Source organism: Callithrix jacchus, chromosome 12 (genome assembly GCF_049354715.1).
Source record: "Callithrix jacchus isolate 240 chromosome 12, calJac240_pri, whole genome shotgun sequence".
Lineage (NCBI taxonomy): Eukaryota > Metazoa > Chordata > Mammalia > Primates > Cebidae > Callithrix > Callithrix jacchus.
Genome location: NC_133513.1, coordinates 119,876,059 through 119,900,204, shown reverse-complemented (window position 1 = coordinate 119,900,204; position 24,146 = coordinate 119,876,059). Strand labels below are relative to the sequence as shown.

At 45.8% G+C, this 24,146-nt stretch overlaps 1 protein-coding gene across 10 annotated transcripts in view; it reads left to right on the top strand.

Annotated features, from left to right (window-relative positions):
• The window catches only part of C12H10orf90 (chromosome 12 C10orf90 homolog), a 268,251-nt gene that overhangs the window by 116,771 nt on the left and 127,334 nt on the right, over positions 1–24,146 (top strand). Inside the window, exon 1 of one of the 10 annotated variants that reach the window (XM_035269465.3) lies at positions 12,341–12,727. The exons of 8 other annotated variants lie outside the window; for them this stretch is intronic. In XM_035269465.3, the coding sequence (XP_035125356.3) occupies positions 12,439–12,727 (289 nt within the window). In that variant the 5' untranslated portion in view covers positions 12,341–12,438. Of the gene's footprint in view, positions 1–12,340; positions 12,728–24,146 lie in introns of those variants that run through there. One more of the 10 variants, XM_035269467.3, reaches the window with a different exon arrangement.

Sequence of the window (24,146 nt, the reverse complement as noted above, 5' to 3'; positions counted from 1 at the left end):
TCTGTCACCCAGGCTGGAGGGCAGTGGCATCATCACAGCTCACTGCAGCCCTGGTTTCCTTGGCTCAGGTGGTTTTTCCACCTCAGTCTTCCTGGTACCTGGGACTACAGGTGTGTGTCACCGTGCCCTGATAACTTTTTTGTATTTTTTAAAGTAGAGATGAGGTCTCTCTACATTGCCAAGGCTGGCCTCAGACTCCTGGGCTCAAGCAGTCCTCCTGGCACAGCCTCCCAAAGTATTGAGATTACAGGTGTGAGCCACTGTGCCCAGCAAGAGCACTGAATTTTTATCCAGCTGTGCCTATCATTTCAGCTAGGCTGTTTGGCACTGGGAATGTCAGCAGCTGGACGGCCTTCCTGGGAAAGCATTACTAGAGGCCCCTGGACCTTGGAAGAGCTGGAGAGCTAAGCAGAGAAATTTGGGACAGCTGTGGAAAGGTGGGGCCAGCTTTGGCTGGCAGGTTCCACAATCCCAGGCTCCTTCCAAATGATAAAAGAAACTATTCACCATGGCGGGCTGAAATCTGAGCAGAAAAATGCCTTAAAATAATGGATAGTGTTCACCCTCATAAATATGAAATTTAAGAATATAAATTCAGAGCTTTTAAAACTGAAATATAAAGTTGAATAAGGAATCTGTCCGACAACCTAGAAACTGTGTTCAATATAAAATCCCAAATAGAGGAAGATGACCTTTGAGATGAGAGGTTTTGAGCTCTTCATATGAGACTTTGTGACCATTTTTTCCTCCAAATGTTTTCGATAAAAAGTTATTAAATTGAGATTTAATGAACAACTTTTGACCAAAGCGTTTCCTGCAGTTTGTTTTGGCAAAGTGGCCTCTCGTTTCTATCGTTAAAGCAGCGTTTCTTGGACGCTTTTCACAAGATGTCACCGCAAGCGAAGAAGGAGGCTCCCGCCCCTCCTAAAGCGAAGCCTAAGCGAAGGCTTGGAAGGCCAAGAAGGCAGCGTTGAAAGGTGCCCACAGCCACAAAAGAAGGAGGATCCGCACGTTCCCCACCTCCTGGCGGCCCAAGACACTGTGTCTCCAGAGGCAGCCCAGATATCCTTGGAAGAGCGCCCCAGGAGAAACAAGCTTGACCACTATGCCATCATCAATTTCCGCTGACCACTGAGTCTGCCATGAGAAGACAGAAGAGAGCAACACACTTGCGTTCATTGTGGATGTTAAAGCCAACAAGCACCAGCTCAAACAGGCTGTGAGGAAGCTCTATGCCACTGATGTGGCCGAGGTCAACACCCTGATTCGGCCTGATGGAGAGAAGGAGGCATGTGTTCCACTGGCTCCTGATTCCGATGCTTTGGATGTTGCCACTGAAACTGGGATCATCTAAACTGAGTGCAGCCGACTAATTCTAAATATATGTGTATCTTTTCATCATAAGAAAAAGTAGTGTCTATTGACTGGAGGTGACTCATTGTCCCCCAGGCACATATGACACTAATATCCGGAGCCATCTTGGGTTGTCATTACTGTGGAGTGAGGGTGATTGGTGTGTAGACAGTAGAGGTTCGGGATGCTGCAAAACATCCTGAAATGCACATCACAGCCACCCCCTCCCACTACGAATGACCCGGAACCGAATGGCAATAGCGCCAAGCAAGCTTGAGAAGCCCTCCTGCGGAATGGCTGTGCACAAGTTGCAGGAACACTGTCTTGGTGTGTCATTTTGTGGCACCACCCACTTCCTAAGAGCGGTGAAAGGTATATATTTTCAAGTTGTGATTCAACACACTTTAATTTCAAGGCTTTTTTTTCTGAGTCCTTGATCCTATTGGAGGTAACGTGGGCTATGGCTTGCATGTCTGGATGGCATCACTTTTATGATGTTTAGAAAACTGGAAAGATGTATAATCAGGACAGAAATATAAAGAGGCCCGAATGGAAAGGTGCGATTCTCTTCATCTGTTTTCATATTCACATTGTTAGATATTTGCCCCCATCTCTCTCATATAAATTGAGGATCTTTGTCTCCCTTTTAACCACAGAAATTACTATGGAATCTGGAAACGCCAGGTCCTTCTAGCCGTTCCCCAAGATCACAGCGGACACTTCACGTGGAAGCTGGTGTCTCAGCAGGTGGCCTATGTGCACGTCCGCTCCCCTTGATTTACGCACTTTCATGCAAGCTTCATAAGTGTCCTTAGGTTTTAGTTGTGGAAAAGGATAAAGGAAACCACATGGATCCACCAGGGAAGCAGAGTAAGAAGGCAACTGCACACTTCGGATTCAAAGCGGAGAAGATGTGGAGAAGGAGGTGAGAGCGGGGGAGATGATGCAATCCTGTGCTTCAAAGGTGCCCTGAGCACGCTCTCAGCACAGGTGTCTTGTACCACCCAGTGCTCTTCATTACTGACCATAAAGTCCCCCGCTGCTAGTTTGGGCAACTTACTAAGGGCAACATTGGAGGGGCCATGGCAGCAGATTATAGGCTTACTCCAGGAACAAGTCCCAAAGCAGCTGCAGGATGACCTGGGAGAGGAAATGCTGCTGATGCCAGGAATATGCTGTTCCTGCCATGGTTGGGAAACTGCTCCGTCCCCTTGCTCCTTCCCAGGTGGGAGCCCACTGTCCCTGTTAGCATCAGAAATTGTCACCACAGCTGCCAACCACCGATCACATTGTCTTTCTGCAACAGAGATGCTGCCACCATGGGGCAGTAAGGTGGCCCTAGGTCTCTTCTCATAGCTCCTGTCTGAATTGGTCCACAGGCGCCTGACTGATGGCATCTGAGTCACATGTCTGCATTCTGGCAGCAAGGTCTGCTGGGAAATATAGTTGTTTTTTTTTTTCTGTTCTTAGAGTGTAGGAGTCACCATGTAGGGTATATTCTAAATATAGAGGGGTTCAGCATATTTTACAAGGATATGTAAAATATTTCCCTGTGTTAAACATAGACACAGCACTCACATAGGATACCTGGGTGCTGCGTCTAAGTTTAACACTGGCAAATGTGAACTACTGTTCAGCTTGGCTCCAGACGTCAGTTTTATGCCTGTGAGGAAGATGACCAACCTGCAAAAAGATGCAAGGTGAGGGTCTGTGCCCTAAGAAAGGAGAAGAGAAGAAACATGACTGACCTGAGAATGAAGCACTTGCGGGATGCCTGGGACTGTCTTTAGGGATGCAGAGGGCAACATCCCGGAAGAAGGCATGATGACAGGACCGGCCAGCATGCAGTCTGTGTCACTGGGCAGTTTCTGAACCGGTCTCTTCTGGCTATTCCAGACCCGTTATGTGTTCCTAGGAAAATGGCCAGAGAGTCAGACTGTCTGCTCTCCCCTGGTGCAACACTACTGATCAAATAAATTCTGGGGCTCGAATTCCCACTGTAATGTGCCTTTTTTTCTTCCAATTCCTTTGAGCTTTTCAGAACAAAATACCCTGCATGAATATGTCTGTTTCTCCCATTTTGCAGAGTGGCTACATGAAACAGAGGAATGAGAAAGCAGATCTAGCTAAGGTCCAAGCTAAGCAAAGAGAAGGAGACACAGTGTGTGTTCCTGGGATTTCCTCCCGCATGGTGCAGAGTCTAAGTAACTTGTTGCTCAGACAAGCTGGGAATGCCTTCTCTGCTTGGACACTTGTAGTTCTGCCCGATAAATGTAAATCTGTGCTTCCTGCAACAACTGTAAATGTCAGCCATGACTTACGGAAAAACAGGGCCAAGAACACAGGAGAGAACCGACAATGTGTCTAGCTACTTCTGGGTGGAGGGAGAGAGGATGGTAGTTTGTCCAGAAAACACACAAGCACAGACACACACTCATACACATGAACATACACACACATATATACACACGTACACACACACCAACACACAAACGTACTCACACACATGTTCACATGCCATGTATGCATGCACACACACAAACACAATATACACATGCACACTTCTTGTCTGTGCTGTGGAGAAGTAGAGGATAAGCATCTTCGTGTCTTTTTAAATATTTTTGGGTGAGAGAAACCAACTCAAAGTAGCTGTTGGGAAAATGGATTTGTTAGAAAAGATCCAGATCTCCTAAGATCCAAGACGAGTTGATGATCTAGGTCTCAAAAGAGAGAGAGCCAGGGCATGGCAGGACACAGCAGTGACAATCCGTGTGCCCCCCTTCCCTCAGGTATTTTCTCTTACCACACCACATGCCCCGCTCACTTGGTAGTGTTTAGATCAGCTCAGGACGCTGACCAGAGAGTGGAGCAATTCCCACTGATAAGGTGTCTACCCTTAGGAAATGCACCATGGCCCAGGAGTGGTGAGTTCACCTGGCACCAAGACCCATAGCTCACTTTGTGGGTAAAAATCATTCCCAGGTAGAATTCTGAGCACAGGAACCAGGTAGCCTGGGTTGTGTCCCATCGACTTCATACACAAGATGAGTGATTTTGAACAAATGCTAACCCACTCAGCATCCTCATCTCTGAAATGGGAATATAATAATCCTTGCAATATGGGTTGTCCTAAGCGTGAATATAGGTTAACACATGAAAAGTACCTGCATCAAAGCCTGGCATTTAGTGCTCAGTAAGAATCAGCTCTTTTTTTTTTCATTATTTTACAAATGTATGTGAGATATTTGCAATACAATTCAAGAAAGTGATGGTAGATTTCCGTAAGAGATCACTCCTGAAAAGCTTCTGTTGTTTTTTTGTCTTTTCTCTAGCCATGAATAATATACATGCTAAACTTTTAATAAGTTTCAAATGGTCTGTGAACAGAGTTCAACAAAATTTGTTCAGTGTAAGCTTCATCAAGAAATAGAGATTTGGTTGGGCATGGTGGCTCATGTCTGTAAGCCCAGCATTTTGGGAGGCTGGGGTGGTGGATCGCTGGAGGTCAGGAGTTTGAGACCAGTCTGGCCAACATGATGAACCCACATCTCTACTAAAAATACAAAAATTAGCCGAGCATGGTGGTGGGTGCCTATAAGCCCAACTACTCGGGAGGTTGAGGCACGAGAATCGCTTGAACCTGAGAGTCAGAGGTTGCAGTGAGCTGAAATCACACCACTGCACTCCAGCCTGGGTGACAGAGTGAGTCTTTGTCTCAAAAAAAGAAAGGAAGAAAGAAGGAAGGAAGGAAGGGAGGGAGGGAGGGAGGGAGGGAGGGAGGGAGGGAAGAGGGAGGGAGGGGGGCAAGAAAGAAAGGAAAGAGAGAAGAGAAGAGAAGAGAAAGATTGATTTATGAAATGCTTGCAGAAGAAAATCTTGCTGAAACATCTGTATGTGAGTGACTGATAAGGCTGACCTGGTGGCCTCTGCTTCTGTAGAGAAAAGGATATGGCATGTGCTATTTCTACCTTGGCAAGTGGCACTAAATGCCTACCCATAAGAGCAGAGCTGATGGGTTTTCTTTACACTTTTAATCAAAGTGCCCTCTCTATACAGAAAATGCACATTTTATAAGTGTATAGTCTCATGAATTTTCACAACATGACCTCACCTATGTCACTGGGAGCCAAACCAAAAAACAGAACATGAAGTTCTCCCATGTCTTTTTTTAGCCACTCTCTTCTGAAATTGGTGTACTGGCTAGATTTTTGGCCCATGTTTGTATTTTGTGTCAATGAAATCATGCAATGTTTCTTTGTGTTTGACCTTCTTTTTTTTCTTTTAGACGGAGTTTCACTCTTGTTACCCAGGCTGGAGTGCAATGGCACAATCTCAGCTCACCGCAACCTCCGCCTCCTGGGTTCAGGCAATTCTCCTGCCTCAGCCTCCCGAGTAGCTGGGATTACAGGCACGCGCCACCGTGCCCAGCTAATTTTTTGTATTTTGAGTAGAGACGGGGTTTCACCATGTTGACCAGGATGGTCTCGATCCCTTGACCTCGTGATCCACCCGCCTCGGCCTCCCAAAGTGCTGGGATTACAGGCTTGAGCCACCGCGCCCGGCCGTGTTTGACCTTCTTCACATAACATTATATTTGTGCAATTGTTGTGTGGTTGCGCTCATCTATTCTCATTGTTGAGTGAAATTTCTTTGTGCAAACATACAATTTAGTTACCCATTCTGGACATTTGAATAATTTCTAGTTTGGGGCTCTAATGAACAGAGCTGTGATGTACATTCTTATACGTGTCTTTGGGTGAGCATACATCAACATTTTTGTAGTATATATACCCAGGAGTGATCTGCTGGGTCGTAGGACATGCCAAATATTTTACAGAGTGATTTCACTAATATTCACCACCAGCAACCCTATTCGAGAATTCTAGTTGCTCCATATCCTTGCCAACACTTGGCATTTTCTGTTTCATTTTAGCCATTCTGATGTGTGTGTGGTGGTTTCATTTGGCTTTGCCCTGATGATTGATGTGGTTGAGCACATTTCCCTTTGCTCATCAGCTATGAGATTATTTCCTTTGGTGAGAAGTCTAAGTTCTTTGCTCATTAAAATTGGGTTGTTTGTCCTTTTATGACTGATTTACAAGAGTTCTTTATGTATTCTGGATACAAATTGTTTATTAGATATTTATTAAATATTTTCACTCTCTTAATGGTGTCTTTTCATGAATAGTTCTTAATTTAATAGGGCCCAATTGATTAATGTTTTATGAATAAAGCAATTATTTTCTGTTCATGACATTTTGGCCTACTGCAAAGTTGTGATGATGTTACTGTTTAATTTTTCTTCTGAAAGCTTTATTTACTGATTGTTACATTTTACATGGAGATATTATTAATCTGGAATTATTTCATGTGTATGATGAAAACAGGGGCCCAGATACATTCTTTTCTCTTATATAAATATCAATTTCACTCAATCCCTTTTTTCAAAAGACCGTCCTTTCCTCGCTACATTACAGTATTGCATTTGTCATAAATCAGGAGAGGATCTGTTTCTGTACTCTCTGTTCATTTCTGCTGGTTAGTTTGCCCATTCTTTCATTACTTTTACACTGTCTTAATTTTTGAACTTTAGTATGAGTTGATATCTGGCAACATAAGTCCTCCAGCTTTGTTCTTCAAGATTACCTAAAATTTCCACGTGAATTTTAAACCAGTTTGTCAATTTTGACAAAAAAATCCTGCTTGAATTTTGCTGGAATATTGTTAAATTTATCAATTCAGGAAAGCATGAACATCTTTACAAACTCAGGTCTTCTAATCCATGAACATGGTATATTCCTCCATTTATTTGTGTTTTGTCTATTTCAATAATATTTTTAAAAATCAGGCCAGAGGTCTTGCACAACTTTGTAAGGTTTATTCCTAGGATTTTGATTTCTAAATGTTATTATAATGATATATATATTTTTTTGTTTTCTATTCATTTCTTGTTAGTAAATAGAAATACAATTAAATTTTGTGTTCTGGTCTTTTACGTCCAGAAATCTTGCAGTTTCACTTATTAATTTTAAATTTTTTTCTTGTTAATATTCTCTTTTAATTGACAAATAATACTTGTACATATTCATGGGGTACATAGTAATGTTTCAATATACACAGTGTGTAGGAATTAGAGCAAGGTAATTAGCATATCCATTATCTCAAACATTTACCATTTCTTTGTATTGGAAACATTCAATATCCTCCTTCTAGCTGTTTGAAGTGATATAACATATTACTGTAACTCTAGTCATCTTACAGTGCTGTAGAACGCTAGGACTTATTCTTCCTGCCTAGCTGTAATTTTGTATTCTCTGGCAAATAACTCCCTCTCTTCCCCCTACTCTTCTCAGCCTCTAGTATCCTCTGTTCTACTTTTTACTCCTATGAAATCAATTTTTTTTTTTTTTTAGCTTCCACACATGAGTAAGAACATGTGGTATTTAACTTTCTGTTCCTGGCTTATTTCACTTAACATAATGTCCAGTTCCATCTATGTTGCCACAAATGACAAGATTTTATTCTTTTTATGGCTGAATAGTATTCCATTGACTATATGTGTGTGTGTGTGTGTGTGTGTGTGTGTGTGTGTGTGTGTGTGTGTATAGTCAATGGAATACACACACACACACACACATATATCCAATTTTCTTTATCCATCCATTCATTCATTGTTGGGTGCCAGGTTGATTCCATATCTAAGCTATGGTAAATAATACTGCAACAAACACGTGGGTGCAGATGTCTTTTCAATATGCTGTTTTCCTTCCCTTTGGCTAAATGTCCAGTAGTGGGATTTCTGAATCATAGAGTAGTTCTATTTGTAGTTTTCTGAGGAGACTCCATACTGCTCTCCAGAGTGGCTGTATTTGTTTACATTCCCACCAACAGTGTATAAAGAGTTTCCTTTTCTCTACGTCCTCACCAGCATTTTTTTTTTTTTGACAGTAGCCATTTTAACTAGAGTGAGGTGATACCTCTTTCTGGTTTTGATTTGCATTACCCTGAGGATTATTGATGTTGAAGATTTTTTAATATATTTATTGGCTATTTTTTATGTCTCTGTTTGAGAGATGTTGGTTCAGATCATTTGCCCATTTTTAAATTTTTTTTTTTTTTGGTGTTTAATTGTTCAAGTTGCTTTGTATTTTGGATATTAATCTCTTGGATAAATAGTTTGCAAATATTTTCTCCCATTCTGTAGGTTGTCTTTTCACTCTGTTGGTTGTTTCCTTTGCTGTACAAAAGCTTTTCAGTTTGCTATATAATTCCATTTATTTATTGTTGCTTTTGTTGCCTGTACCTTTGAGGTCTTATTTATTAAATCTTTTTCCATACCAAACTCCTGAAGCATTTCCTTTATGTTTTCTTCTAGTAGTTTCATTGTTTGAGGTCTTACATTTAGGTATTTCATCTGTTTTAAATCAAATTTTATACAGGCTGAGAGGTTGGAACCTAGTTTCATTCTTCTGCATATAAAGATTCAGTTTTTCCAGCACTATGTATCAAAGAGATCATCCTTTCTCCAATGAATGTTCTTGGTACCTTTGTCAAAAATCAGTTGGTTGAAGATATGTAGATTAATTTCTGGGTTTTCTATTCTGTTTCATGGGCCTGTGCATCTGTTTTTATGCCAGTGCCATGCTGTTTGGGTTACTATAGTTTTGTAGTATATTTTAAAGTATGATAGCCTGATACCTCCAGTTTTGTTCTTTTTGATCAGGATTGCTTTGCCTATTTAGAATCTTTTGTGGTTCTATACAAATTTTAGAATTTTTTTAAAATTTCTGTAAAAAATGTTATTGGTATTTTGATAGGAATTTTATTGAATCTGAATGACTGTGGGTAATGTTGCCATTTTAACAATATTAATTCTTCTGATTCATGAGCATGGGTGTCTTTCCATTTGTTGTAGCCTCTTAGTTTCTTTCATCAGTGTTTTATAGTTTTCCTTTCAGAGGTCATTCACTTCCTTGATTAAATTTATTCCTAGCTGTTTTGTTTTATTTTTGGTAGCGATTGTAAATGGGATTACCTCCTAGATTTCTTTTTCATCTCAATTCTAAGAGTTTTTAGGTAGAGTATTCAGGTTTTTCTGTGTAAGACTACACTGTGTTCAAACAGGGAAATTTTGACTTCCTCTTTTCCAATTTAAATGTCCTTTATTTATTTTTCTTGCCTAATTGCTCTGGCTAGAACTTTCTTCACCTGTTCTAATAGTTTTTAGGTTCCCTTGGGTTTTCTACATGCATAATCATGTTCTCTATAAATAACAAACATTTCATTTTTTCCTTTCTAATGCTTCTGTTCTTTCTTTTTCTTGTCTTACTAGGCCAGGCCTCGAGGAGCATGTTGAATAAAAGTGGTTGTGCTGGGCATGGTGGTGAGTGCCTGTAGTCCAAGCTACTCGAGAGGCTGATGTGGGAGGATCACTTGAGCCCAGGAGTTCTGGGCTGTAGTGGGCTATGCTGATTGGGTGTCTGTACTAAGTTCAACATCAATATGGTGACCTCCCAGGAGTGGGGGACCACCAGGTCACCTAAGGAGGGGTGAACCATCCCAGGTCAGAAATGGAGTAGGTCGAAACTCCTGTGCTGATCAGTAGTGGGATTGTGCCCGTGAATAGCCACTGCACTCCAGCCTGGGCAACATAGCAAGACCTTGTCTCTTTAAAAAAAGTGGTTGAAAAGGCATTTTATCTTGTCCCTGAAGCTCAGAGGGAAAGCTGTCAATATTTTACCATGAGAATTGAAATTTGCTGTTGATTATTTTCCCTCTCCCAAATACTAATCAGGCCTGTTCCAGCCTTGTTTCTGAGATTAGGCACATTCAGAGTGGTATGGCCGTAGATTGCTGCGGATTCCCTTATACCCCTTCTCACATTGAGGAAATTCCCTCCTGTTTTTAGTTTAATAAGACTTTGTTTGTAAAATGTTTATAATTGTTATTAATATTATTAGTTTTGCATCTTTCAAGACATTTGTGTTATTTTCCTCTTTTCTCTCATTGCTGTTGTATATTGCATTGATTGAGCTATTGTTAAGCCATCCTTGCATCCCTGCAATAACCCCCCCTTGATTTTAATATATATTATTATTTTTACATATTACTTGATTGATTCGCTGATATTTTATTTAAAACTTTTGCATTATGTTAGGAGACTGATCTTTAATTTTTCTGTCTTGTAATATTATTTTAAGGTTGCAATGGTTTGTATTTTCTTTATAGTTAGATTAAACATATTTTCATGTTTAAGAAAATTCTAAATTTTATTCTTCTGTGAACTACTTATTTGTGTTCTGTGCCTATCTCTCCTTTGTCCTTCTTTCTTGTCTATTTTAGAAAGTTTTACACATTAAGAAAATGTATCTTTTGTCTCACATATGCATGCTCAATATATTTCTGCCAATTTTAAATTTATCTTTTGATTTCTGTTTACTGTATATTTTTGTGACTATGCACAACATTCAAAATTTTTATATACTCCAGGATTCCAGTTTTTCACAGCTTCCGTGTTTGAAGTCTTGCCTTGAATAATCGTCAAATTAGTTTTAGACTTCTATGGCTTTATTTCTTAATGGTTAAATATTTGACTCCTAGCATTTTTTTGAGAGCAAAGAACACATCATTTTTGTTAGGCCGAAGGGAACTACCATAAACCTCTATTTGTCCAACTAAAAACTCAGTCCCCGAGAGCAGGACTGGGTCTGTTTTCAGGCTCTCATCCTCATCCACGCTGCATGAGGTAGAACTGGAACAACATAGTAGCCCCTGTTTGTGCAGGGTTAAAAAAGCAGCGTTAGAGCTCTTTCTCCACTTTTGAAATACTTTCTGAGTTTCCTCATGTCAGACCTTGTGTTGGGTGCTGAGGAGCAGGCGGGGAAACAGCAGAGCTCACTGGGCTGAGCCTTGGGTTCTGTGACAGCTGGGGACACTCTCCATGAAGACATCCCAGAGGTGAGGGAGTGTGTGCAGCATTCAAGGCAGGGGCAAAGCACAGAAGTGTAGGGGCTGTGGAAAGCCCCAGGGCTCTTGGGTCTTGTGGAAGAACAAATTCAAGGTGAGTCTGGAAAGTGAAAGCGAGTTTATTCGGAAAGTAAAGGCATAGACAGAGTTGACCATTTTTATGGTTATTTCTTGATGATATGCTAAACAAGGAGTGGATTATCCATGCCTTCCCTTTTTAGACCATGTAGGGTAACTTCCTGACATTGCCATGGCATTTGTGAACTGTCATGACACTGGTGGGAGTGCCAGAGGCATGTGAACCAGAACAACTGCATCTTGAATAGGAGCTGGGTAAAATGAGGCTGAAATCTACTGAGCTGCATTCCCTGACAGTTAAGGCATTCTGCTGTGGTTCAAACACTTCTGACAGGCCAGGCGCGGTGGCTCATACCTGTAATCCTAGTAGCACTCTGGGAGGCAGAGGTGGGTGGATCATGAGGTCAGGAGATTGAAACTATCCTGGCTAACACAGCGAAACCCCATCTTTACTAAAAATACAAAAAAATTAGCTGGGCGTGGTGGCAGGCACTTGTAGTCCCAGCTACTCAGGAGGCTGAGGCAGGAGAATCACTTGAACCCGGGAGGTGGATGTTGCAGTGAGTCGAGATGGCGCCATTGCACTCTAGCCTGGGTGACAGAGTGAGACTCTGTTTAAAAAAAAAAAAAAGAAAAGCCTCCGACAAATGTTCTAAGCATAGATGCCAAATCAGGGCATCGGAAGGCCTTTTGAGGTTTTCTTTTGCCACCACCTCTAGCAGGGACTTCCTCGAGAGGACAAGGGATTCCAGGTACCGGCTGTCCTGCCGGGGAGTGTATAAGGCCTGACTGCCTTCACTGTTAGGTGTGATTGGTGCCCCTTGGGGTTTGGTAGCCCGTGGCCTGAGGTCTTGGGTTTATTGATGCCTGGAGTCCCAGGTTCCATTCCCTGACAATGTTATTTCTAGTCCTGGTAGTGAACTGTCACTTTGCTGAAGGGTGGGGGGTGGTCTTCCCTCCCCCACAACCGCACCCACTCTTCCAGGTACCACTTGCTAATTCCCAGAGACACTTATCCTTTCAAGCCAGGAGGAGAAATGAATGCCTAATTTGCCTCCTTTGAATAGAATGCTAATGATGGGAGGTGAGGGTGTATTCATTATTCATGTGCCACCTCCTCTCTCCGCCTCCTCCCAGGGCACAGGGACGCCTGGAGGCTTCTCAGTGGTGGAGCAACAGGTAGTCAGCCTGTCCCTGGCTGTTCTGGCTGCTAGGAGCCTCCACTGCAGGAACAGCCCCGCTGCCCCAGGTTCCCGACGGCACTGGTCCTGGGTGGCTTGGGTCACCGGGCTCAGGGCCAGTCCTGCTGAGACAAATCATCATTGCCTTGGTGAGTCTCACTTGCCCCTTGGCCTGGATGAGGTGGCGGGAGCCCCCTGCCGGGTCAAGAATGAATGATTCTTGTCTTTGAAAAGTGCTTGCTTTGCCCTCACTTCTAAAAGAAGCCTCTGTGTCCCCAGGGGAATCTTGCGGGTCAGGAGCTGGGTACCTTGTGCTCACTGGCTGCATCTTCTCCTTGCCTCCACGTTTCCAGTTGCCGCTTCTTTAAAAGGAATCGGTGCCAAACCTAACATTTATTTCCATGGCAATCTCCTGCCGGCAAGCACATCTACTTAATGGAAGTAGAGAAAGCTGGGGGTTGAGCGCGGGTTTGTGAAGGGATGGGATGGAGATGGCGTTGGAGACTGCTCTGGAGATGCTGCAGCAGGGAGCATCGAGAAAACGTGTTTCTGGGATCTTGATAAGGTTTCTGTTATGACTCACATAGTTTCACTTTCCTTTTCAATGAGATCATATTATTTTGAAAGACTGCGTTGGAGGTATGAGAAAGAACATAGCTGTGGCCTAGTTTCATGAAACATAAGGGGCTCTTAGCGACCTCCCCAGAGAATACGGAAATGGGATAGTAATATGGGATTCGCTTCTCACAGAAGCCGTGGCATTCTTGTTTGGTCTCTCATTTATTTTCAGCAAAATGCCTTGAGTGAGGCTAAGAAATAGTTCTCCTGAGAATGATTTTACAATGGCTCAGAAAACCCTTTCTGAGATTCCCATGTGATAAATCTCAGGAATTCAGTGCATTGTTCCAAAGTTTTAAAAAACTCATCAGGAATCCTGTATAGTCTACATTTTCCTAATTATGTTTTAAAGCCACTCCTTTCATTGAGCATTACATTATAGTACTGTGAAATAAAACTGTGTTAACTGGGTCATAATATATTAACTTCTTGGGGTTCATGTAAATGCATTTGACTCCTGAAACACAGAACACACTGGCATGCTGGGAAGTTAAAGGAAGTAAGGAAGGCATCAAGTCCATCGTGTGCCAGCGCTGTTGAAAACGCACATAACTCTTTACTGATTGACACAACCTTAATGAAGTCCCTGCCCCAAGGAGTTTCTGAGTCGCAGGCATAAAGTATACTGTGCAGTGGAATCAAAGGAAGAGAGATAGTACAGCATAAACCAGGCACTGCAGTAACGTTGGAGAATAGGGTTAGTGCAGCGCTCAGCATGCAGTGTAACGCCAGCACCCGCGGAGAATTTTTGCTTTATTTAATTTTTAAGGAGACATTTCTTTCAGATGCATGCGGCTGCCTCTGGTTCATAAGGATTGCAATGAATCATTTAATATGGCCACCATGGAATGCACTAGGTCACCAGCTAAAAAGACGCATCGTTTTTCTTTTCCTGTTTTTGAAGCATGAAAGTGACACATAACCTGCTTTCTTCACGGTTCAGAAACACTTTAGGAGTTTTGGGGTCCCTTGTGAACTTGGTTACCCTGTGCCTTGGTTTGATTTTACTAGGGACAATCAGAAGAGCTGTTTTCACTGTTTTGTAACACTCAGGGCCATTAGCATAGATTGGCCACAGACACCCAGCAGGTTGTGCTGAGATAAGCCTCCCCACCTCCAGTAAACCCCCCGTCTTGTTCTTCTCCCAAGACACACCCTCTTTCTGCTCATCCTGGCCTCTGCTTCTAATTTGTTATTCTCCTGTCTCTTTACAAAAATGCATTGCCAAGATACCTACTTGGTTTACACCCCAACTGCGGCCTGCCTGGGTTCACATCAGACTGCAGAACTCTCAAAGGCGGGTCCGGTCTCTCTTGATCCCTCTCTGCTTAGCACAGTGTTGGGGTGAGTTGGGCCTTACAGGTTATAAGGAAGAGAGACTCACTCAAGCTCCTTCCCATAAGACAGTTTATTGTAAGAATCTGTGCTGCAATAAAGGAGGTAGGAATCTCGTGGGCCCCCAGAAAGAGCTGCATTTTTGGTATTAAATGTGGCACGAAGGAGAGGTTCTCTTGGGACTCCAGAGCCTTGGGGAATGATAGACGAGTTCCTTCTCAAAGTGGTTACCCTGTGGCTACCCTTGCCCGGCAGCAACACTTGGAATTAGAAAAGGTGTCCTTGGTTCCCTGAGACCCCCCCACTGCTGCTCCCAGACTCTTTTTCCCTCCCTTCTTGAACAGCTCGACTTGCATGCCCTCCTGCCAACTGACGTCGCCCTGTACCCTGCCCCCGGGTTGCTACTCCCGCTTTTGCCCCAGAGTTGCCCTCTAACCCAGCAGGGCTCTGGTACCCGTCTTCCTCTCCAGTCCTCCTCTTGTTGGCCTGGCCTCTCCCCCTGGCTGAGGAGGTGCCCTAACCTCCTCAGCCCTCCTGGAGGTCCTCCTGCCTTCTCCGAAGGTGAACTCTCCAGCTGCACTGGGAGCAGCACCGTGGGCTGTGAGCCCCTCGGCTTCCCCGCTCTGAGCCTCCTAAAGCACCTCTCCATGGCAGTCTTTTCCCCTGTCTAGCATAGGCAGAATGCTCAGATTGCGATCCCTGGGTACAAGCCCTACGCAATCCCCATGCCTTAATTGTGGGTAGAACCCGTGACTATGTGATGGAATATCACTCCCATGATTAGGTTGCTGGTCATTTGAGGTAGAGTTAATTGAAAGAGCTTATCAGGGTGTGTCGGACTTAACCAGTGAGCCCATGAAGAGGTCTTGCCCTTCCTGAAGTCAGGGATGTTCAGGGTGAGGGATTCTGTGCTGGCTTTGAAGATAAGGCACCTCAGGTAAGGACCTGAGGGAGATCCTAGGAGCAACAGCATTCTCTGGCCAACAATGGGAGTAAGGAAATGAGCATGTTGGACCTAGAAGCACGAGGAATTGAATTCTGCCAGCAACAGAAAGAGCTGGGAGGAGGAACCCAAGTTTCAGATGAGAGCCAGCCTTGTGGGACCCTGGACCCAGAGCCTGAGTGGGTCCAGCCTGACTTGTGAGCTAGGGATCAATAGATCATAAATGTCTGCTGCTCTGAGGGGCTCCGTTTGTGTTTTTTTTTGTTAGGCAGCAGCAGACAACTACTGCCCCCTCCCTCTGGCTGTGGAGATTTGCCCACCTCCTGGTCTGTGGCCTGAGCGACCACGTTGCTTCTATTCCATTCCTTCTCCTTGTCAGGAGGTTTTCTCCTTCTCTTTTCCCCTGTTTTTTGTACAATAAACAAATACCACTCATTTCTTCTCCTGGATTATTTCCATCAGTGTACAAACCTGCCCCATCTTAAAAAGATCTTTCCCTGGCCACTTGTCCCTCTCAAGGTGCCACTCCAGGCCTCTGCTTCGCCCTCGGACACACTTCTGAGGCGTGCGCGCCGTCCCTTGTCCCTCCTTCTCCACCTGCTCTAGTCTGGCGCTCTCTTTCCACAGTGACAACACTTGTCTGTCCTCACCTTGCTTGGCTTCCTAGCAGCACAGACTGTAGTCGACCCTCCATCTTCTTCTGGCTCACGGACACCCCTTACTGTGTTTTCCCCCAGGTCACCTGCCAGGGCTTCTGACTCTGCTGGTCACCCTCCTTCGGCCAACCCAGCAGCTGTGGGTTTGCTCCTCTCCAAGCATATCTCCCGGGGGTGGGGAAAGAGGGTCTCAGGCTTCCTGATATAGTTTGGATCTGTGTCTCTGCCCAAACCTCACATTAAATTGTCGTCTCCAGTGTTGGAGGAGGGGCCTGGTGGTAGCAGGAGCCACTGAAAGAAAGAGACCACTCGGACTCCGAACTAGGAAGGAAGAGGCAGTTCACCTCGGCTGGGAGCGAGGCGTCGTGTTCATCTAACAGCCAAGCTCATCTAACAAAGGGAAGCTCTGCCTTTATATAGGCTCCCAGTGCAGCTGGAGAGTTCACCTTCGGAGAAGGCAGGAGGACCTACAGGAGGGCTGAGGAGGTTAGGGCACCTCCTCAGCCAGGGGGAGAGGCCAGGCCAACAAGAGGAGGACTGGAGAGGAAGACGGGTACAAGAGTCCTGCTGGGTTAGAGGCCAGGCCAACAAGAGGAGGACTGGAGAGGAAGACGGGTACAAGAGTCCTGCTGGGTTAGAGGGCAACTCTGGGGCAAAAGCGGGAGTAGCAACCCGGGGGCAGGGTACAGGATAGATATCACACATGAAAAGGTCTTGGGTTTACAGTCTTAGAAATTACACGTGAAAGGGTCTTGGTCGATGGAGGAGGAGTGGGGTGGGGGTTTGATCTTGTTTAAGTAAAAACAATGCCTTCTGTAGAGATCCCCCCATACTACGCCTGCTATCTACAGGAAGGCGATTTAGGAGGCTCCAGTTGGCCAGCCTTTTCTTCTATTAAAATGCAGTGCTGAAGTCAAGGCGGACGTGATCTTAGATGCTTGGGTGTCCTTCCTCAGGAGGAGGTGGGAGGTGATTGGATCACAGAGGTGGATATCTCCCTTGCTGTTCTCATGACACTGAGTGAGTTCCCATGAGATCTGGTTGTATAAAAGCGTGTAGCGCCCTCCCCTTCATCCTCTTCCTCCTGCTTCGGCCAGGTGAAGACATGCCTGCTTTCCTTTCAGTGCGATGGAAAGTTTCCTGAGCTTCCCTAGCCATGCTACCCATCCAGCCTGCAGAACTGTGAGCCTGTTAAACCTCTTTTCTTTACAATTTACCCAGTCTTAGGTATTTCTTTATAGAACAGACTAATACAATCCCCATGGCTGTAACTCCTTCTATATGGCCAGGGCACCCAGGTGTGGCTCCCCACAGGGTCCCCTCTGAGCTCCATGTTCACAGCCAGTGGCCCACCCAGTGCCACCTTCGGTGGGTAATACATATCTCAGTCTGTGTGGGTCTAAAGGGAAATTTCCACTTCCTCCCGTCCTGCCCCTAAATCTTTTCCCTGGGTTTCCTGCCTCAATAGGAAATCTACAGGTCATTTTAAAGTAACTTCTCCGCCTGTCTTCCCCACGTGTGCTCCATCGTCAAGTCCTGTGCCTCCTGCTTTCCAGGTGTATCCTCTTAACTGGTCTCTCTGCCTCTGCTCTTGCCCCTCCCTGGCCATCCTCCACTCAACAGCAAAAGTGCTTTTCCTAAAAGATTAGCACCTGTGTGCCTCCATGCCCCTGCCCCACAGGCACCAGCTCCAGTCTCACTGTTCTCTTTCTGGTCCTCAACCTCACCAACGTCCTTCCTGCTTCAAGGAGCCTGCCCAGGCAATTGCTTCGGCTTGCAACACGCTTTGCCTTCTCTTGGCCGGTGGCGTCCTTCCTTCTCACCTTTCCGGTGGCTCTTCAGGGAACCTGGTCTTGTTGCAGTCCAGCAGAGCTGCCCCGGTATCCCTCATTGCAGCCCTGGTGTTTCCATTGTGGAACTCACAAATTAGAAGGTAATTCTTTATGCTTTTCTTTCTTGTTCCTTGAAGGCCTGTACTCTTCTTCTGGGTAAAGATTGAGTCTACTTTCTTCACTGTTTTATCTCCAGGACTTAGCACAGCGCCTGACATGTAGGGGGTCCTTGATGAATATTAGCTTACTTTGAAAAATAATGAACAACATTAGGTGTTAGCTCGCTGCTTTCAAGCACAGCTACTTCCATTGGATCCATTCCGTAACCCCATCTGTAAGACTCACAATCATGAATGTTTAGAAGGTGAGGAGATCAAATTGGAATCAGGTGAAATAATTTATCCACGGTTATCCTTGCATAAATGCCCGGCTTTCTGGCTGCACAGCCTGCCTGTTGGTCCTACACCGGGCTGGGCAATGAGCCCACTCACAGGACTATTGGGAAAAATTCATAACCAATGACAATAGGGTAGCGGGAAAATACCCAGAGCTGCATACAGGGAAATGGTCTTCTTTGTGAATATGGAAATGATAAGGAGACACAGAGGAGTGATATTTGGGTTAACAATCATGTCTTCAGTGGCCGGTAACATGGTGTTAGGTGTATTTGCTTGCATGAGCAGCAGAGCGCCTGAGAGGTTGTTTACTCAGTCTCAAAACAGCGGGTGGAAGATGCTGTGACCAGTATCTGGAGTTTTGAGAGAGGAATGTGGCCACTGGGCCACATCAAAGGCTGATGAGACTCCGCTCCCCTCCTGGATGGAGAGTGCTTGCACGGGGATGGCCTCTTTTCCATCCCTTTGTTTTCTGTTTCCAATTTGTTCAAACAACGAGGAGCTTTGAAGTTCCTTAAGCTACCACGAGTGCAGAGCCTGGACCGCTGAGTGCAAAGTTTCTCGTTTCCCTGGAAACATGCCAATTTCCCAGATGCTAATAATGAAGGGCATTTTTAAAAAGCAGAGCTCAGTGTTCCTACAACTGCCTTGTTTTTAGGGAGAGTGACGGCAAATTGACTGATGTACAAGTTTATATATAAATAAACATATTATATATGGGGAGAGAGAGCACGCACACATGTGTGTCTTATTCCTAAACTTGTAATTGAGTCATGCAAAGAGGTTTTTATTTCAGTGTTTAATTGGATGCCTTGAGGAGGGTAGGGATGAGTGAAAGACACTCAGTAGGCAACATACATGTAGGAAGCAGAGAGAAGGAAGCTCAAAGCCGGTGGAGTGGCTGTGGAGTAAGTCTGGCCACTTCCATGTGAGATGGAGGAGGTTGCTATGGTTTCAATCAGGGAACTTCTCCAGGCTGCAAAAGGCGGGCCCTTTCTTTGCTGTTGAAGGCAAGGTTCACACTGGGTGGGCGCCAGGACAACAACGCACTGGGACTTGGGCTGCAGGCTGCTCAGATGAGACTGTGGCCACGTCCTTTGAGAGCCAAGCTGTTTGTTCCTTGAAGGTTTGCAGGCTTGGCTGTTGGTTTGTTTGCAGTGGAAGGAGGATGGCACCCATGGTGGGACGTTGCTGCTGCTGCCTCTGGGACCAGGTCGGAGTCACCACTTCTAGAGCCTCTTCTGTGCTCGCCACAACCCGGTGGGCTGAGTCTCCATTCTTGCTGTTGATCTGGATGGTTACAAAGCCCACAGAGACTAAAATGTGGAGGTTTGCTGCTGACACTTTAGTGTATGCTTTTCCAGATTTCTTCTGAGCCTGCAGATCTACAGGGCCTGTGGTCTAGAGCCCTGTTTCTGGCCCATGTCTCCTCAAGCAGACAGATAGCAAGTAGGATCCATTGGCAATGTCTAGAGACATTTGTGGTTTTCACGACTGGGGTGGGATGGGGACTACTGGAATCCAGGGGGTGGAGGCCAGGGATGCTGCTAACATCCCACGAGGCACAGGACAGCCCCCACGCAGAGGCTGCTCCAGCCCCAGGGGTCAGCAGTGCTGAGGTTGAGAACGCTTGTTCTCAGCTTCTCTGGTCATGGCCGTTACTCATCTGGCCCTGCACGGGACTGTGAACCAGCTGAAGGCAGGGCTGCTGCCGGCCGATCCTCGGTGGGTGTCGGTTAATGAGTGCAGGATGCTCATCAGCTGCTGCAGCCGATTCCTCTGGCCTCAGGACCAAATAGTTTCACGGGGGGCAAATAAGCAAACTCAGGATGCTGTGGTTTGTGTTCTGTGTTTAGGGCTCGCAGATTCCTCTGCTGACGGAACATTTGCTCATCACAGATACCTCTATCACAGCCATTAATGCGGACTGGGCTCACAGCCACCAGCTGGTCCACACGTTTTCACACAAATAATCCCATTGAATCCTTACACCAACCCTCTAACGATTCAACTATGATGGTCCTCCTGTTAGATAGAAAAATAGGCTTCAGAGGTCAAAGCCCTTCTTTCCCATGCTGCACACCCAGTGAGCACGGGAGCTTGCACGTGGCCATTTACGGCTCCAGTTAAACCCTGATAAACTAAGGCAGGGCTCCACCAGGGCCGCCCGGGATCTATTTCACTGCACCTTGGGGGCAAAAGCTAGGGTCTCAAGGCCCATTCTGTCAGAAGGCAGATGCAGTGCGAGGGTGAGGGGTAGCAGGCGTGCAGTGGACAAGTGGCCCCTCTGTGGCTTCGCGCCGCTGCGTTGCCAAGGAGCTCCCCTCTCAGAGCCCAGCGTGTGTTGGCCAATTTTGACAATAACCAGGTGGGGTGGGGTGTGGGTGGGGAAGGGGAATTTCGCTCTGAGTTGTAGTATTTGCCACTTTCTGTGGTGTAGATACTCCCACCGTGGCTGGTTTCACGCCATCGATGTGACACCATTGCACAGCCGTGGAAAGCAATGTACACAGGTGTCTCCGCCCAGCCCACGAAAGCATGCGGCAGCACAGCGCTGCCTGTGGCCGGGAGAAGTGAGCTCAGTCAGACGCCCTTCCCCTGGAATCTCGGTCTCTGCAATATGTGAAAGTGCAGCCTCGGGTTGGCAGATGGGGTTATGTGCATTTGGTAAATTGTGAAAGAAGGGCCCCTCCTGATGGTTTTAACTGTCCTGGTTGAGAACTCTGGCAGGCTCTGTTCCCTGGATATTGCTGACTGTCAGGTGGGTTATAGGCCTCTTAGCAGCAGGCTATAGGAGAAGTGTCTGTAACCACACAATTGGTGCCCATTAAAACTGATTGTGCCTTCAGAATCCAAAATAGTCCTGTCCCAGGGTAGGGAGAGGAATGGCTCACTGAGCCTCTGCAGATTGCTTTGTGCCCGTTTGACAAGTGTGACAGTCTGCATATCAGCAAGGTCACTTGGGCCACCCAGGGTGCCACAGGTAGCAATGAGCGTGGATTTCCATCTGGTTTGTCTGGGACTGTTCTGTCCCATGCTATCTGCAGAGACGAGGGATTCTGTTAAGAAGAAAGTCTCCTTGCCTGTGTGGTGAGTGGGTCCCATTCCTTTGGTCTTGGTGGAGGAAGAACGCAGAGTGTTGGTTGTGGATGTCCATTCTAGGCAGAGGCCCAGCCTTTGGGCTCGGCTTCCATATAGTCTAAGGGAGGGCAGGTGTGGCCAGACAAATCCGATTGGATGTGGGGAGTTGGCAGATGCTAGCATGGGCATGCAGCAGGGAGATGAGGGCAGGCTTCTCCCTCCGTCGGGACCCCTCTGGGCCGTGCTCTTAGAGGTTTTAGATAAACTATTGCTGACAGGAAGCTGCTGGGGCCTGCCGTGTCCTGTGGGCAGCCTGTCCCTGCTCAGGCAGAGGGGAGAGAAGGCAGTGAGCACTTCAGCAGGAGGGCGGCCCCCAAGCCTCTCCAGCTGCGGTGCTGAAGCCCGGAATGAACGCTTCGTGACAGGCACAAGCTCTTTCCTCGGTTTTCTAATTAGGAGGACCTTCCTGGTCACAGCTTTGACTTCTCTCTAATTCATCTCTCAGTGGGGGGTTCTTTCTCACTTAACTTCTAAATTTACACCTCTTGTCTCTCCCTGCACACCTATCTGGAGGTGTTGACGGGTGCTCAGCAGGCCACCCAGGCCCGGGGAGGGGCCTGCTCCCTCCATGCAAGGCGTGCATCTGCTCACTGTTTGCCCGGCCTCTCTGCTCCCCATTCTCTCTGCTGGGAACACAGTCGGTGTTTCTGGGAGAGAGTCCCCGTGCTTGATTTGCAGCTGCAGTTCCCGGAGCTGCCATTTCTCAGTCACATCCAAGCTTCATTGCACTGCGGACATTCTGTGGCTCCCTGCAGCACCGAGAGTGAAAATCTGCTTTCATTTCTGTCTTCGGGACCGCTGAAATTCCACAGTCCTCCAACCCGATTCTGGGAGCAAATTTTAATGAATTCAGCAGAAACTTGTGTAGCAGTGATAAAATGTAATTGCCTACAATTTCACACCCACACTCTCCTCTGTGAGCTGCAGAATTTCAGCCAACTTGCTGCTTTGCAATTTCATCTCCATGGAATCACACTCTCCTAAGGTATTCAAGCCTCACGTGTGCTCGAATAGAATGTGTGGTGAATTTTCATCATGATACCAAGAGCAGAAGCAGTCAGCAGTGCCATTAAGATTAATTAGAGGTTGAGGGACACACTTTGGAAATAGCGGCAGGCTATGAATTATATTCTTGGTATACGTTTTAAAGATTCTTTCTTCTAGAATGTCTCCTGATTTTTTTCCAGCTGTTACGGTATCTTTGACGGCACATGGTGACTCCGTTGTTTGTCCACTCTGCTACTTTGAGAACAGATGGTAAAAAGCAGTGACAGGACGTGGAGGGATGTGTTGTGCTTCTGTCTTAAATTACCTGCGAGAGTTTAGTTCCATCTTAACAGCTAGAGGGATGCACACCCCCGCAGGCTTTGTAGGGCTGATAGATACTCTCCTAGAAGATCAGGTTGCCTGTTTCTGTAAGATCTCTGAGCTAAAAATGTTTTCTACATTTTATTTTATTTTAATTTATTTTTTTGAGACAGAGTTTTGCTCTTGTTGCCCAGGCTAGAGTGTAGTGGCGCAGTCTTGGTTCACCACACACAACCTCTGCCTCCCGGGTTCAAGCGATTCTCCTGCCTCAGCCTCTTGAGTAGCTGGGATTACAGGCATGCACTACCACGCTCAGCTAATTTTGTATTTTTAGTAGAGACAGGGTTTCTCTATGTTGGTCAAACTGGTCCCAAACTCCTGACGTCAGGTGATCCGCCTGCCTTGGCCTCCCAAGGTGCTGGGGTTACAGGCATGAGCCACTACACCTGGCTGTTTTCTGTTTTAAAATGGATTAAAGGAAACAATCTTTTATGACATGCAAAAATGATACACAATCCACATTTCAGTGTCCAGAAATAAAATTCTGTTCGGATGCATCCACGCCCGTTGATTGACATATTGTCCGGGGAAGGTCTCACGCCATGGTGCAGAGTTGGGTAGCAGCAAGAGACACCATGACCTGCAGAGCCTATGGTATTGACTCTCTGGCCCTTTCAGAAGACGTTTGCTGACCTCAAAGAGCAGGCGTATCCATGGGGATGACTTTGGGTCCTCTGCTGGTGTCTTTTAGTAGAGTTACATTTTTGATGATACTCATGAGGTTGCTCTGGTTTGAGACCTATGCCCTCCAATGGCCCTTGAAGTCCATTGTGAGTCAGGACTGGACATGGTGACAAGGCTTCCTGGCGGCGGGACGGGACTGCCCGTTAAGATGAAGTCTCAGGGCCTCCGACCGGGCACCGTGTGTGCTGGCAGCTTATTATTCACCATTTATCACCGTGCCTTGAACCTTCAGCAAAGTGAAAAATAGTTTGCCAATGAAGTAAAGTGGAAAATTAATTTCATTTTCCTCCTATTGGGAGCGAGCGCTGAAATTAAAAATGAAGGCTCCAGTCACTGGTGTGTTTTCATCTTAGTCTGAGTTTTACCCACTTAGAAATCGTTGAGGTTGTAAGGATTATTTCCTTCTGAAAGTAATTCTTGCTGGCCAATGGGAACTGTCTAGTGAGATTTGTTGGGGGGAACAATGAAGCAGTTGTATGGAAAGATGATATTTATTGTTAAGGGCAGATATTATAAACTGAAAATGTACAACCTTCAGGCATCTACCTTCACATCAGCTGGCTGTTAGGAGAGGAAATGAAAAAGGCCTAGAACTT